Source organism: Mobula hypostoma, chromosome 15 (genome assembly GCF_963921235.1).
Source record: "Mobula hypostoma chromosome 15, sMobHyp1.1, whole genome shotgun sequence".
Taxonomy (NCBI): domain Eukaryota; kingdom Metazoa; phylum Chordata; class Chondrichthyes; order Myliobatiformes; family Myliobatidae; genus Mobula; species Mobula hypostoma.
In genome coordinates this window covers 2,533,102-2,547,509 of record NC_086111.1, presented here as the reverse complement: position 1 = coordinate 2,547,509, position 14,408 = coordinate 2,533,102, and the positions used below count along the sequence as shown (strand labels likewise).

At 40.0% G+C, this 14,408-nt stretch overlaps 1 protein-coding gene across 2 annotated transcripts in view; it reads left to right on the top strand.

Moving 5' to 3' along the window:
- nek4 (NIMA-related kinase 4) overlaps nucleotides 1–14,408 on the top strand; it is a 95,286-nt gene that overhangs the window by 33,154 nt on the left and 47,724 nt on the right. For both annotated transcript variants that reach the window (XM_063067614.1, XM_063067613.1), the window contains exon 7: nucleotides 7,667–8,083. In XM_063067614.1, the coding sequence (XP_062923684.1) occupies nucleotides 7,667–8,083 (417 nt within the window). The remainder of the gene's footprint in view (nucleotides 1–7,666; nucleotides 8,084–14,408) is intronic.

Sequence of the window (14,408 nt, the reverse complement as noted above, 5' to 3'; positions counted from 1 at the left end):
AGTAATCGAAAGGATAATAAATGCAACAATTCAACAATGATAACCACACATGTGCACAGAATTAAGATAACAGCATCAATCAAGCTCTATCGTTGTCTAGGGGTAAATGACCAATTTCAAAATGACTTAAAGTTCAGTCCAGTTTGTAGTTCAGTTCGCAGTAATCGTTGCCATGGCGGTGGACAACGTGGGGGAAGAGAGAGATAGAATAGGAACAACTGATCATTCAGAACGGCTTCACTCACAGACCAGCAGGATGGCTCACAGACCAGCGAGATGGCTCACAAACAGCTTTTGGGCGGGTCCTTGGTGATGTCACCTGAGGTCACCGACTGTGACCCCTCCTCCAGATGCGGTCGATCCTCTGCAGTGAACCCGGCACCCAGGCAAGGGCGGACACACACCGGGTTCCCGCTGATCGTACCTTTCCACCCTGGTCGTTGTCTGGCACTTCTCACCCACTCGTGAGAAGCGTACCGCTTCCAGGGTCTCGTTACCTCGGGTGGCGTGTGTCTGTCTTAGCGAACCTGTCCCTTTTTATCCCCCTGCTGGGGTATCGCCTGTCCATCACTTCAAACAGTTCAGGGTTCAAAGGGGGGAGCAGCTCCAGACAGCTCTCTCTCTCCCACGTCCCTTCATTACACATCTCCAGACGCTGCTCCATTGTTCCTTATCTCTCCTTCCCCTGAGGGCAGGTGGCAGACCAACTGCTGATGCCACTGATGCTAGCCCAGGCCAGCAAACATCTTAATTTTATGTGTATTCTCGTAACTATAGATAATTAGTTTAGTTTTTCTGTCAAAAACAGTGCTTTTTCATCGGGCAGTAAGTCAAAGGGATAATGGCGCCAATTTTTTTCGTTAGAGATTATATTGTTTGGGTTTAATTTTTTTGCTTTGACATCTCTGGAGATTGTTTTTGCATTCCCTAGTTTATTTTTAATGATTAAGTATAAACATCTTTTTTTTTCTCTGTAGGGCTTTCTTATCTGAGGGCAGTGTGTTTTTTTCGTAAAGGGGAGGGAGGAATTAAGAAAAACTTTTAAAATCACTATTTAAATTGAGCAGCTCGCGGAGTTCTGTTTCTTTTTTCTTTTTCTATGGGGACACATTCTGGCTTATTTCTTCTTTTTGCTGGATTTCTATCTTTTGGGATGGTGGGAGGATTGGGGATAGTTTTGAATTACAGGTCTTATTGTAGGATTAATTTTATTTTTCTCAGTTTTTTTTCTCCTCTTGTATTTTTTTCCCATTACGGAGTTCCGGAGCATGCGTGTTTTCTTTATGGTTATACCTACCAACGCCATTTTTGATTAGCCCGCGTTGGTATGCGTGTATTTTCGTGTTTAAAAAATATATATATTTTATGGCAGTTAAACAGATAAATGTTATTAGTTGGAACGTACGTGGCTGGAATCACCCTATTAAGCGAAAGAAGACTTTTAAAATTATTAATAGATTCCAGCCCGATATAATTTTTGCTCAAGAAACGCATAGCGGAACAGGCAATCAAAATAGATTTTTTAAAACGTGGAAGGGCCTTCAATATCATGCCACTTGTCAAAATAAAACAAAGAGGGGAATCTATTTTCATTAAACCTAATATTTTATTTATCCAAGAAGATATCGTGTCAGATATTAATGGTAGATTTTTAATTGTCAAAGGAACAATTTGTAATAGAAAAATTGCCCTGGTTAATCTATATGGACCTAATGTAGATGATCCTTTTTTAAAAAATGTATTTGGTTTATTGCCAGGTTTAAATTAATATATGTTGCTAATGGGTGGTGGATTTAACTGTTGTTTAAATACTTTGATTGACAAGAGTTCAACCAATCAGCGACTTACGAGTTATTCGGCATCACTTATTAACTCTTTTTTAATTGATTATGGTTTGATCGAAATCTGGAGAAATCTACATCCTAATGATAGAGATTATTTTTATTCCCATGTTCATAGAAATATTCAAGAATTGATGATTTTATAGCTAATTTTCGATTTTTGTCCAAAGTCCAGAAATGTGAATATGACGCTATCGCTGTTTCGGATCATGCACCTTTAAGCTTAACTTTTGAATTGAATGATGTCGGTATTGTAAACTTGCCTTGGCGTTTTCCAGAAAATTTATTACAAAGTTCGGACTTTGTCAAATTTATTGAGACTCAGATAAAAGATTTTTTTCTTTTTAATAATACGGGAGATGTGTTGAAATTGATTATATGAGATACACTTAAAGCATATTTGCGATGTCAGATAATTTCCTATTTGGCTAAGCTTAAGAAACAGACAAAAATAGAGTTATAAGATTTCAAAACAAATTAAGGACTTGGATAATATTTATGCAGTCTCTCCTAATATTGATTTATTTAAACAAAGGGTTGAACTTCAATCACAATATAATTTACTATTAACTTATCCTATTGAAAGAAATTTGCTTAAATTAAAAAATCAATTTTATATGTTTAGAGATAAAAATAATAAGCTATTAGCATCCCAATTAAAGGCAGCTGGAGCTAAAAGACAAATTTTAAAAATTTGTAAGGGAAATGATAGTAATTATGAAGACAGTAATAAAACTTTTCAAGACTTTTACAGTGAACTCTACAAATCTCAGTTTCCAGCTGATCATTCTAAAATGAATGCCTTTTTACAAAAGATTGCTTTTCCTAGAATATCTGTTGAAGAACAACAAACTCTTGATACTCCTATTACTGAAAAAGAAATTCTGAAAGCTATTCTTTCAATGCAATCTGGTAAAGCTCCTGGATTGGATGTTTTTTCTGTAAAAATATTTGAAGAATTGCTTTCTCCATATATGTTGGAAATGCTGAAAGATTCTTTTTTGTTAGGAGAGTTACCTCCCACATTTTATGAAGCTTCTATTTCTTTAATTCTTAAGAAAGATAAAGACCCTACTGATTGTGCTTCATATTGACCTATTTCATTATTATATGTAGATGCTAAAATTCTTTCAAAAATAATGACTAATCAACTGGAGAATATTCTAGTTAAAATTATTTCTCAGGAACAAACAGGTTTTATAAAAGGCCGTTATTCCTTCTCTAATACTCGGAGACTGTTAAATGTTATATAATCATCCCTCTCGAAAACTCCCCAATGTGTTGTTTCTCTTGATGCTGAAAAGGCATTTCATAGAGTTGAATGGAAATATTTATTTAACGTTTTAGAGAAATTCAACTTTGGTGTTAACTTTAATAAGTGGATTAGAATGATGCAAAAAAAACCCTATTGCCACTATTATTACTAATAATTGCAGATCTTTTTTTTCGACTTTTGCGGAGTACAGGACAAGGATGTCCATTAATTTGATGTTGGAACCTTTGGCTATTGTACTTTCTGAAGCTAAAGATATTCAAGGAATTTCCATAAATGGGACTATTCATAAGATTTCCCTTTATGCTGATGACCTCTTAGTTTATGTTTCGAACCCTGAAGATTCCATTCCTAGTTTATTGAAATTATTAAATGAATTTGGAAAGTTTTTGGAATATAAATTAAACCTTAATAAAAGTGAATTATTTCCTCTAAATGATTCTGCTTCTATATATGATGACGTTCCTTTTAAAGTTACGGACTCTTTCAAATATTTAGGTATTCCCATCACTAAAAATTATGGAGAACTTTATAGAGCTAATTTGGTTCCCTTAGTGAATTTTATGAAGCAACTATTTTGTAGATGGAATCCATTTACACTTCGTTAGCTGGCCGAATTCATCCAGTTAAAATTATGATTTTACCAAAATTTTTATATGTATTTCAAAATATTCCTATTTTTTTAACTAAGAAGTTTTTTGATCAGGTTGGTTCTATTATTTCATCTTTTATTTCAAATAATAAAAGACAGAGAATTGGAAAATATCATTTACAAAAATCAAAAAAGGATGGAGGTCTTGCTCCGCCTAATTTAAGAATGTATTATTGGGTGGTTAATATATGTTGTGTGTGTTCTTGGTTATATTGGACTGATAAAAATGAATGACCACCTTGGGTTGATTTGGAATTGAAAGCTGTGAAACCATTTTACTTAACTTTGTTATTAGGAGCCTCTTTAAAATTTCTATTTTAAATTTATATCCTATGATTAAGCAATCATTACGAATTTGGTGCCAGTTTCGTAATTTTTTTAATCTTAAAAAATTTAACCTTCTTAGTTTAATTTATCGAAACTATTTATTTAAACCTTCACTTAGTGATCCTACCTTTTCTCTTTGTTGGAATAAAGGAGTTTATTCCTTCATGGATCTGTTTCAAGAAGGCCGATTGATGTCTTTTGAGAAATTAGTAACTAAATATTCTCTCTCGTACTCACATTTCTTGCAATATCTTCAGATCAGACATTTCTTACAAGAATATTTAAGTAATTTTCCATATATACAAGACTCTGACCTGTTAGACATTATTTTGAAACTGAATCCTTTAGTGAAAGGTTTTATTGGGAAAATTTATAATTTACTATTACAACAGTATAATTATCCTTTACTTAAGATTAAGCAAGATTGGGAAAGAGAGCTTAACATGACTTTGATAACAGAGGATTGGTTGTGAATTTTGAAGTTGGTTAACTCTTCTTCGATTTGTGCCAGTCACTCTCTAATTCAATTTAAAATTGTATATCGGTACTATCTGACAAAGGAGAGACTGTCTAAAATATTTCCTAATGTTGATAGTCAGTGTGATAGATGTAAAACTGAGATGGCTACATTGACACATATGTTTTGGTCATGTTCTGTATTGAAACAGTTTTGGAAATCTATTTTCTCTATAATTCCTAAAGCTTTAAAAATTAATTTACAACCTAATAAATTGACAGTTTTGTTCAGTATAATTCCTCAATATATTCACGGTATTTCTATATCAGACCAACATGTAATTGCATTTGTCACACTATTGGCCAGAAGGGCTATTTTATTGAAATGGAAAAATGCCTCTGCTCCCACTTTGATACAATGGTTCTCTCAGGTGATGTTATGTCTTAGTTTGGAGAAAATTAGAAGTCAAACTTTTGATCCTCGATTTGACTTTGAGAAAAGGTGGGGTTCTTTTGCCCACTACTATCAGTTGATTTGAGTTAATTAAGATGGTTCCCTTCTGATTCTTGTGTAATTGGATTTGGTTGGTGGATTGACGTTTTTTGTTTTATGGAAGCTTGTATGGCGTATAGCTCCGGGGTTGTGCTCCAAATAGGTTTTTTTTCTCGTTTTTTTTGGTTAGTAGGGTTTTTTTGTTTTAGTTAGTAGGGGTTCTTTTTTCCAAAAAAAATAGTTTTAGCATTTTGTTTTTTCTTATTATTATTGGTATACTGTTTAGTTTGGTTAATCAGTTATTTGATAGTTTAACTCTTATTGTACATATTGATATGTTGATTTGATTACTTTAATGTTTTTTTGTTGATTTTCAATAGTAATTAATAAAAAGATTTAAAAATGAAATGACAGAAGGGGAGGCCGTGGATAGACATATCAGAATAGGAATGGGACGTGGAATTAAAATGTGAGGCCACTGAGAGATTGTCCTTTCTCTGGCGGACAGAGTGTAGGTGTTCAGCGAAACGGTGTCCCAGTCTGCGTCAGGTCTCACCAATATATAGAAGCCACACTGGATGTAGTGTATCACACCAGCCAACTCACAGGTGAAGTAACGCCTCACCTGGAAGGACTGTCTTCCTCAGTCAGGATGAGACCTTTCATTCCAGGACAAAGGAGATGTCTTCATTTTTTAGAGAAAAGGGCTTCCCTTTCTACACCATCAACTCTGCTCTCGAACACATCTCTCCCATTTCACGCACATCTGCTCTCACCCCATCCTCCCGCCACCCCACTAGGGGTAGGGTTCCCCTTGTCCTCACCCACCACCCCACCAGCCTCCAGGTCCAACATATAATTCTCCGTAACTTCCACCACCTTCCAGCAGGATCCCACCACCAAGTACATCTTTGCCTCCCCCCCCCCCACCTTTCTGCTTTCCACAGGGATCGCTCTCGATGCGAGTCCCTTGTCCATTCGTTCCCCCCCCCCCATCCCTTCCCCACTGATCTTCCTCCCGGCACTTATCCTTGTAAGCGGAACAAGTGCTACACATGCCCTTACACTTCCTCCCTCACCACCATTCAGGGCCCCAGACAGTCCTTCCAGGTGAGGCGACACTTCACCTGTGAGTCAACTGGTGTGATAGACTGCGTCCGGTGCTCCAGGTGTGGTCTTCTATAAATTGGTGAGACCCGACGCAGACTGGGAGACCTGCGCTTTGTCCGCCAGAGAAAGCAGGGTCTCCCAGTGGCCACACAATTTAATTCCACATCCCATTCCCATTCTGATATGTCTATCCACGGCCTCCTCTACTGTCAAGATGAAGCCACACTCAGGTTGGAGGAGCAACACCTTATATTCCGTCTGGGTAGCCTCCAACCTGATGGCATGAACATTGACTTCTCTAACTTCCGATAATGCCCCTCCTCCCTTTCTTACCCCCATCATTCATTCATTCATTCTTGTATTTACTTATTTAATTATTTCACCTTTTTTCTTCCTTTTTTCTCTCTCTCTCTCCCTCTCACAATAACTCCTTGCCTGCACTCCATCTTCCTCTGGTGCTCCCCTCCCCCTTTCTTTCTCCCTAGGCCTCCTGTCCCATGATCCTCTCCCTTCTCCAGCCTTGTATCCCTTTTGCCAATCAACTTTCCAGCTCTTGGCTCCATCCCTCCCCCTCCTGTCTTCTCCTATCATTTCGGATCTCCCCCTACCCCCTCCCCTCTCCCTCCCACTTTCAAATCTCTTACTATCTCTTCTTTCAGTCAGTCTTGACGAAGGGTCTCGGCCCGAAACGTCGACTGTGCTTCTTCCTATGGATGCTGTCTGGCCTGCTGCGTTCACCAGCATTTTGTGTGTGTTGCTTGAATTTCCAGCATCTGCAGGTTTCGTTGTGTTTGCGTATATAATCTATGTGTTACCTTCAAAAATATTTTTCACTCATTGGATTATATGGTTTTTCTTCCTACTGTTTCCATACCTTATTTTTATTTTAAGGGTATGTTGTACTATCACATCATTCTGTTTGCAGTCATTTATTAGTCCCTCCCATTCACTAAGTAAAAATATGCCGGTACCAGACCACCAGATCTTTGTCAACGTTGGTCTACATTGGAATCCTGAGGGAAGAGTAGAATAACTTGATATAACAAAGAGCAAATAGAATTTAACAGAATGGGAGTTGAGTCAGTATCCCAGAGAATTTCCTGTCGGTGGATGTACAAGTTTGCATCATTGCAGAACGTGCTATGAATGAATATTGAGACAAAAACGCCTCTCCAGCACTTAGAGTAACACTAAATTAAAACCAAAATGAGTCATGTACTGCTGCTATAACAATGAGAACAAAGCAAGGTCCAAGAGCTCCATACTGAACAGCACTTTTGGAGTACCTTCACCGCATATACTCCAGCAATTTAAAAAGAAAACTGACCACCTTCTCTAAAAGGCAACTCATCAACAAATTCTCCTACCATATTACTGAGATCATAGGACTGAAGAAGTCAAAATATAGATCAAATGGAAAGTTGAGCAGAGTTTTAGCAGATGGAATTTAATCCTAATAAGTGTGAGGGACTTTGTGTAATCTTAAAGAAATATATTTCTTGTTCATGTTCCAGAAGGAAGAAAAAGAATCAAAGAAAACAAAATCAAGTTATGTCAGCTACACCGATCAACCAGAAGAGAACTCTTCAAATATTTCCCACCAAGCCTTGAACAGCTCCAGTGGTTCCCTAGCTACAATAAGCAAGGTACACATTGATGATACAGTAGGACTTGAAAGAAGAAACTCCAATCCTGGCAAAATAATCTTTAATGAACCTGCACTACATTTTAAAAACTGCCTTAATGCAGAATCTAAGGAACTTGTTGCCAGTGCTCAAGCTGATGACATTGAAAGACGTAATGGTGTAATGGTGGAACAGAAAGTTGAAAAGTCTGGTAACCAGATCATAGATGAACTTTTGGATGGAAAAGATGATACCTTTAAACTGCTTCAGCCTATTTTTAGGGAAGAGCGTTCACCTGAATTGCAGGTAAGAAATAGTTTCTATTTCAGAAAAATTGCTGTAGTTTATTTGATGAAGTTGTATATACAAATGCATTTAAAATTTTATAAATGAGCAGTAAGACATCAACATTTTGTAGTTAATTGCATTTTTAAAGGAGCCATACTTATTAAATGCTATATAACAAAGTTAATTATAGATGCTGATGTTCCAGATAAATCAGCAAAGATTTTGAGATAACCACTGACCATAAGAACATAAGACATAGGAGCAGAATTAGGCCTTCCGACCACCAAGTCTGCACCGCCATTCCATCATGGCTGATTTATTATCCTTCTCCACCCCATTCTTCTGCCTTCTCCCCATAACTTTTGACACTGATTAATCAAAGGCCTATCAACCTGCACCTTAAATATACCCATGACTTGACCTGCACAGCTTGAATACCACAGATTCTCCATTCTCTGCCTAAAGAAATTTCTTCTCATCTCTATTTAAATGGATGCCCCTCAATTCTGAGGCTGTGCCCTCTGGTCTTAGACTCCTCCACCAATGGAAACATTCTCTCTACCCACGCTATCCACATATTTCAATATTTGATAGGTTTCAATGAGATTCTCCCTCATTTTTCTAAATTCCAAGGTCCAGAGCCATCAAACACTCCTTACATGTTAACCCTTTCATTATGGGATAATTCTCATGAACCTCTTTTGAACCCTCTCCAGTTTCACTACATTCTTTCTTAGATAAGGGGCCCAAAGCTGCTCACAATATTTGAAGTGAAGACTCACCTGTGCCTTTATGAAGCCTTGATATTACACCCTTGCTTTTATATTCTAGTCTTTTCTAAATGAATGCTAACATTGCATTTGCCTTCTTTATCACTGACTCTACTTGCAAGTTGACCTTTAGGGTATCTTGCACAAAGACTCCCAAGTCCTTCCGCACCTCTGATTTTTGAATTTTCTCCCTATTTAAAAAATATAAAAAACCTTTATACCTCCTGCCAAAGTACATGACCATGCACTTCCCTATACTATATTCCACCTGCCACTTTTTTTTCCCATTCTTCTAATCTGTTTAAGTCCTTAAGCAGCCTCTCTGCTTCCTCAACACTACCGGCCCCTCCACCCATCTTAGTATCATCCACAAACTTGGCCACAAAGCCGTCAATTCCTTCATCCAAATCATTGACATATAACATGAAAAGAAGTGGTCCCAACATCAACCTCTGCAGCGCGCTACTAGACACCCAACAGCCAACCAAAAAAGGCCCTTAAAGAATTCCAACAGGCTTGCCAGACAAGATTTTCCCTTGAGGAAACCATGCTGACTACAGCCTATTTTATCATGCGTCTCCAAATACCCCGAAACCTCATCCTTAATAATAGACTCCAAATCTTTCCAACCATTGAAGTCAGACTAACTGGCTTGTAATTTCCTTTCTTCTGCCTCTTCCCCTTCTTAAAGAGTGGATTGACATCTGCAATTTTCCACACCTCTGGAACCATTCCAAATTATAGCGATTCTTGAAAGATCAGTACTAATGCTTCCATAATCTCTTCAGCTACTTCTTTTAGAACCCTGGGGTGTAGTCCATCTGGTCCAGGTTACTTATTTGCCTTCAAACTTTTCAGCTTATCAAGCACCTTCTCCTCAGCAATGACACTCACTTTTACCCCCAACACTCTTCCATTTCTGGCATTCTGCTAGTGTCTTCCACAGTGAAGACTGACACAAAATACTTATTCAGTTTATCCATCCTTCCATTGTCCCCCATTACAACCTCTCCAGCATCATTTTCCAGCGGTCCAGTGTCCACCCTGGTCTTTCTTTTACTCTTTATATATTTGAAAAACACCTTCGGTATTCTCCTTTATACTACTGGCTAGCTTACCTTCATATTTCATCTTTTCTCTCATTCTTAGTTGCCTTATGTTGGTTTTTAAAAAACTTCCTAATCCTCTACCTTCCCACTAATTTTTGCTATATTATATGCCCCCTTTTTAGCTTTTATGCTGTCTTTGATTTCCCTTGTCAGCCACAGTCGCCTCATCCTCCCTTTCAAATACTTTATCTTTGGGATGTATCTTTCCTGCACCTTCCAAATTTCCCCTAGAATCACCAGCCATTACTGTTCTGCCGTCATCCCTGCTGTTGCCCCCTTCTAATCAACTTTGGCCAGGTCCTCTCTCATACCTCTGTAATTCCCTTTAGTACCAATACATCCAATTTTACCTTATCTTTCTCATACTGCGGGGTGAATTCTATCATATTATGATCACTGTATCTTGACGATCCTTTACCTTAAGCTCCCTAATCAAATCTGGTTCATTACACAACATCAGTCCAGAATTGCAGTTCCCCTAGTGGGGTCAACCACAAACTGCACTAAAAAGCTATCTCATAGTTCTCGGTTCTATCTCATAGAACTCGGATTGAGTTCTCGGTATTCTCAGGAGACAGGGTAAGCAGCCAGATGTCGTGGTCCGCATGGGGACCAATGACGTAGATAGGAGTAGGGATGAGGTCTTGAAGAAGGAATATAGGGAGTTAGGAAAGAAATTAAAAAGCAGGACCTCAAGGGTGTTAATCTCGGGATTGCTGCATGTGCCACGAGACAGGGAGGGTAGGAACAGGAAGTTATGGCAGATGAATGTGTGGCTGAAGAGTTGGTGCAGGGGGCAGGGGTTCAGATTTCTGGATCATTGGGATCTCTTCTGGGGAAGGTCTGACCTGTACAAAACGGACGGCTGCACCTGAACTGGAAAGGGACCAATATCCTGGCAGGCAGGTTTGCTAGAGCTGTTGGGGAGGGTTTAAACTAGTTTGGCAGGGAGGTGGGAGTCAGTATGCGAGTGCAGAGATTAGGGTAGAAGGATAGGGCATGGTGCTATGTGTTCTGAGGAAGGACAGGCAAGGGACAAAACATAAATGTAGCCAGTTAGAGGGGTTGAAATGTGTCTATTTCAACGCTAGGAGTATTAGGAATAAAGGGGATGAACTTGGAGCTTGGATACGTGGAACTACGATGTTGTGGTCGTTACTGAAACTTGGCTGAAGGAAGGGCACGATTAGCTGATGCAGGCACCATGGTTTAGGTGTTTTAAAGGGAATAGGATGGGAGGTAGAGGGGTGGAGAGTAGCATTACTGGTCAGGGATAATATCACGGCTATAGAAAGGGAGGACGCTGCAGAGGGGGTGTCCACTGAGTTGGTGGGGGTGGAAGTCAGAAATAGGAAGGGATCAATCAATGTGCTGGGAGTAGTCTATAGGCCCCTAAATAGCCCTCAGGACACCGAGGAGCAGATAAGCAGGCAGATTTTAGAATGGTGCAGGAAATACAGGGTTGTAGTTATGGGTGATTTCAACTTCCCTCATATTGACAGGCCGATGAGAGGAGAGGCCATACTGGGTCTAGTTCTGGGTAATGAACCTGGTCAGGTGGCAGACCTCTTGGTGGGGGAGCATTTTGGTGAGGGTGACCACAACTCCCTTAGCTTCAGCATAGCTATGGAAAAGGATAAAAACAGACAAGATGGGAAAGTGCTTAACTGGGGAAGGGCTAACTATGAAAGGATGAGGCAAGAACTAGCGAGAGTAAATTGGAAACAGATGTTCAAGGGTGAAAGCACAGAGGTAATGTGGAGGAAGTTTAGGGACCACTTGTGCTGGGTTCAGGATAGGTTTGTCCCACTGAGACAAGGAAAAAATGGTAGGAAAAGGGAACCGTAGCTGACGAAACACATGAGGCAACTCATCAAGAGGAAGAAGGAAGCATATGTTAGATATAAGAAGCAGGAAGCAGGAGGGGCTCATGAGAAATATAGGGTAGCCAGGAAGGAGCTTAAGGAAGGACTTAGGAGAGCTCGAAGGGGGCATGAGAAGGCCTTGGCATGTAGGATTAAGGAGAACCCCAAGGCGTTCTAGGTGTATGTGAAGAACAGAAGGATGACAAGAATGAAGGTGGGGCTGCTAAAGGATAAAGAGGGCAACATGTGCCTGGAGGCGGAGGAGGTTGGGGAGGTCCTAAATGAATACTTTGCTTCAGAATTCACAAGTGAAAAGGACCTTGATCAGCGTGAGGTCAAAATAGGACAGGCCTGCATGCTGGACGATGTGGAGATTAAGGAAGAAGAAGTGCTGGATCTTCTTAAAAATATCAAGATTGGTAAGTCCCCAGGGCCGGATGTGATATACCCCAGGTTGCTGTGAGAAGTGAGAGAAGAGATCGCTGGAGCAGTAGCTATGATCTTTGAATCCTCTTTGGCTGCAAGGGAGGTGCCGGAGGATTGGAGAATGGCAAATGTAGTTCCCTTGTTTAAAAAAGGTAATAGGGAGAATCCTGGGAACTATAGACCGGTGAGTCTGATGTCAGTGGTCTGCAAACTATTGGAAAGGATTCTTAAGGGTAGGATCTACGAGCACTTGGAGAAGTACAGTCTACTCAAGGATAGTCAACATGGCTTTGTGAAGGGAAGGTCGTGCCTCACGAGCCTAATTGAGTTTTTTGAAGAGGTAACAAAAGAAATTGATGAGGGTAGGGCAGTAGATGTGGTCTACATGGATTTTAGCAAGGCATTTGACAGGGTCCCCCATGAGAGACTCATCCAGAAGGTCATGAGGCATGGGATCATTGGAACCTTGGCTGTTTGGATAAAAAATTGACTTACAGGAAGGGAGCAGTGGAAGGAAAGTATTCTGCCTGGAGGTCACTGACTAATGGAGTGCTGCAAGGATCTGTCCTGGAATCCCTGCTCTTTGTGATTTTTATAAATGACCTGATGAAGAGGCGAAAGGATGGGTGAGTAAATTTGCGGATGACACGAAGATTAGAGGAGTTGTGGATGGAGCTGTAGGTTGTCGAAGGTTACAAGAAGATATAGACAGAATGCAGAGTTGGCAGAAAAGTGGCAGATGGAGTTCAATCCGGATAAATGTGAGGTGATGCATTTTGGAAGGACAAACCAGAAGGCTGAGTACAGGGTTAATGGTCGGTTACTTAAGAGTGTGGATGAACAGAGGGACCTTGGGGTTCAAATCCACACATCCCTCAAGGTCTCTGCACAGGTTGATAGAATAGTTAAGAAGGCCTATGGGATGCTAGGCTTCATTAATAGGGGGGTTGAGTTCAAGAGTAGAGAGGTCATGTTGCAACTCTACATATCTGTGGTGAGACCACACTTAATTGTGTTCAGTTCTCATTATAGGAAGGATGTGGAAGCTATGGAGAGGGTACAGAGGAGATTTACCAGGATGTTGCCTGGATTGGAAAACAAGTCTTATGAGGCAAGGTCAGCAGAGCTGGGACTTTTCTCTTTGGAGCATAGAAGGATGAGAGGGGACTTGATAGAGGTCTTATGAGAGGCATAGATGGGGTAGATAGCCAGTACCCGTATCCCAGGGCACAAATAGCAAACACCAGAGGGCATATATACAAAGTTAAGGGAGGGAAGTTTAGGGGAGACATCAGGGGTAAGTTTTTTACACAGGGGGTTGTGGGTGCCTGGAATGACTTGCCAGGGATAGTGGTGGAGGCTAAAACGTTAGGGGTATTTAAGATCCTCTTGGACAGGCACATGGATGAAAGAAAAATAGAGGGTTACGGGGTAGTGTGGTTTTAGTACTTTTTTTAAGGAATATATGGGTCGGCGCAACATCGAGGGCCAAGGGGCCTGTACTGTGCTGTAGTATTCTAGTGTCTAGTATAGACATTCAACAAATTCTCTCTCTTGGAATCCAAAATCAGCACCAACCTGATTTTCCCAATCTACCTGCATATTGAAATCCCGCACGATTATCACAACATTGCCCTTTTTACATGTCTTTCTATCTCCCGTTGTAATTTGTGGCCCATATTCTGGCTACTGTTCGAAGGCCTGTATATAACTCCCATCAGGGTCTTCTTACCCTTGAAGTTTTTTAAATATCTATGAGGATTCTACATCTTCCGATTCTATGTCACCTCTTTCTAAGAATTTGATTTCATTTTTTTTTACCAACAGAGCCACACCTCCCCCCCTGCCTACCTGCCTGTCCTTTCTATGCAAAATGTTTCTTTGGATGTTATGCTTCTAACTGATCTTTCAACCACGACTCTGGGGTGCCCAGAACATCATACCTGCGAATCTCTAACTACATTACAAGATCATCGACTTTATTTAGTATACTGCATGTTTTGAAATATAACAGCTTTGGTTCTGTATCCTTTGCCCTATTATCTGCCTCTCCTTCCTCACAGTCTCACCACACACTGTATACTAACTGCCCTATTCTCAGCTCTATCACTTTGCTTCCCATTCCCCCTGCCAAATTAGTTTAAACCTTTCCCAACAGCTCTAGCAAACCTGC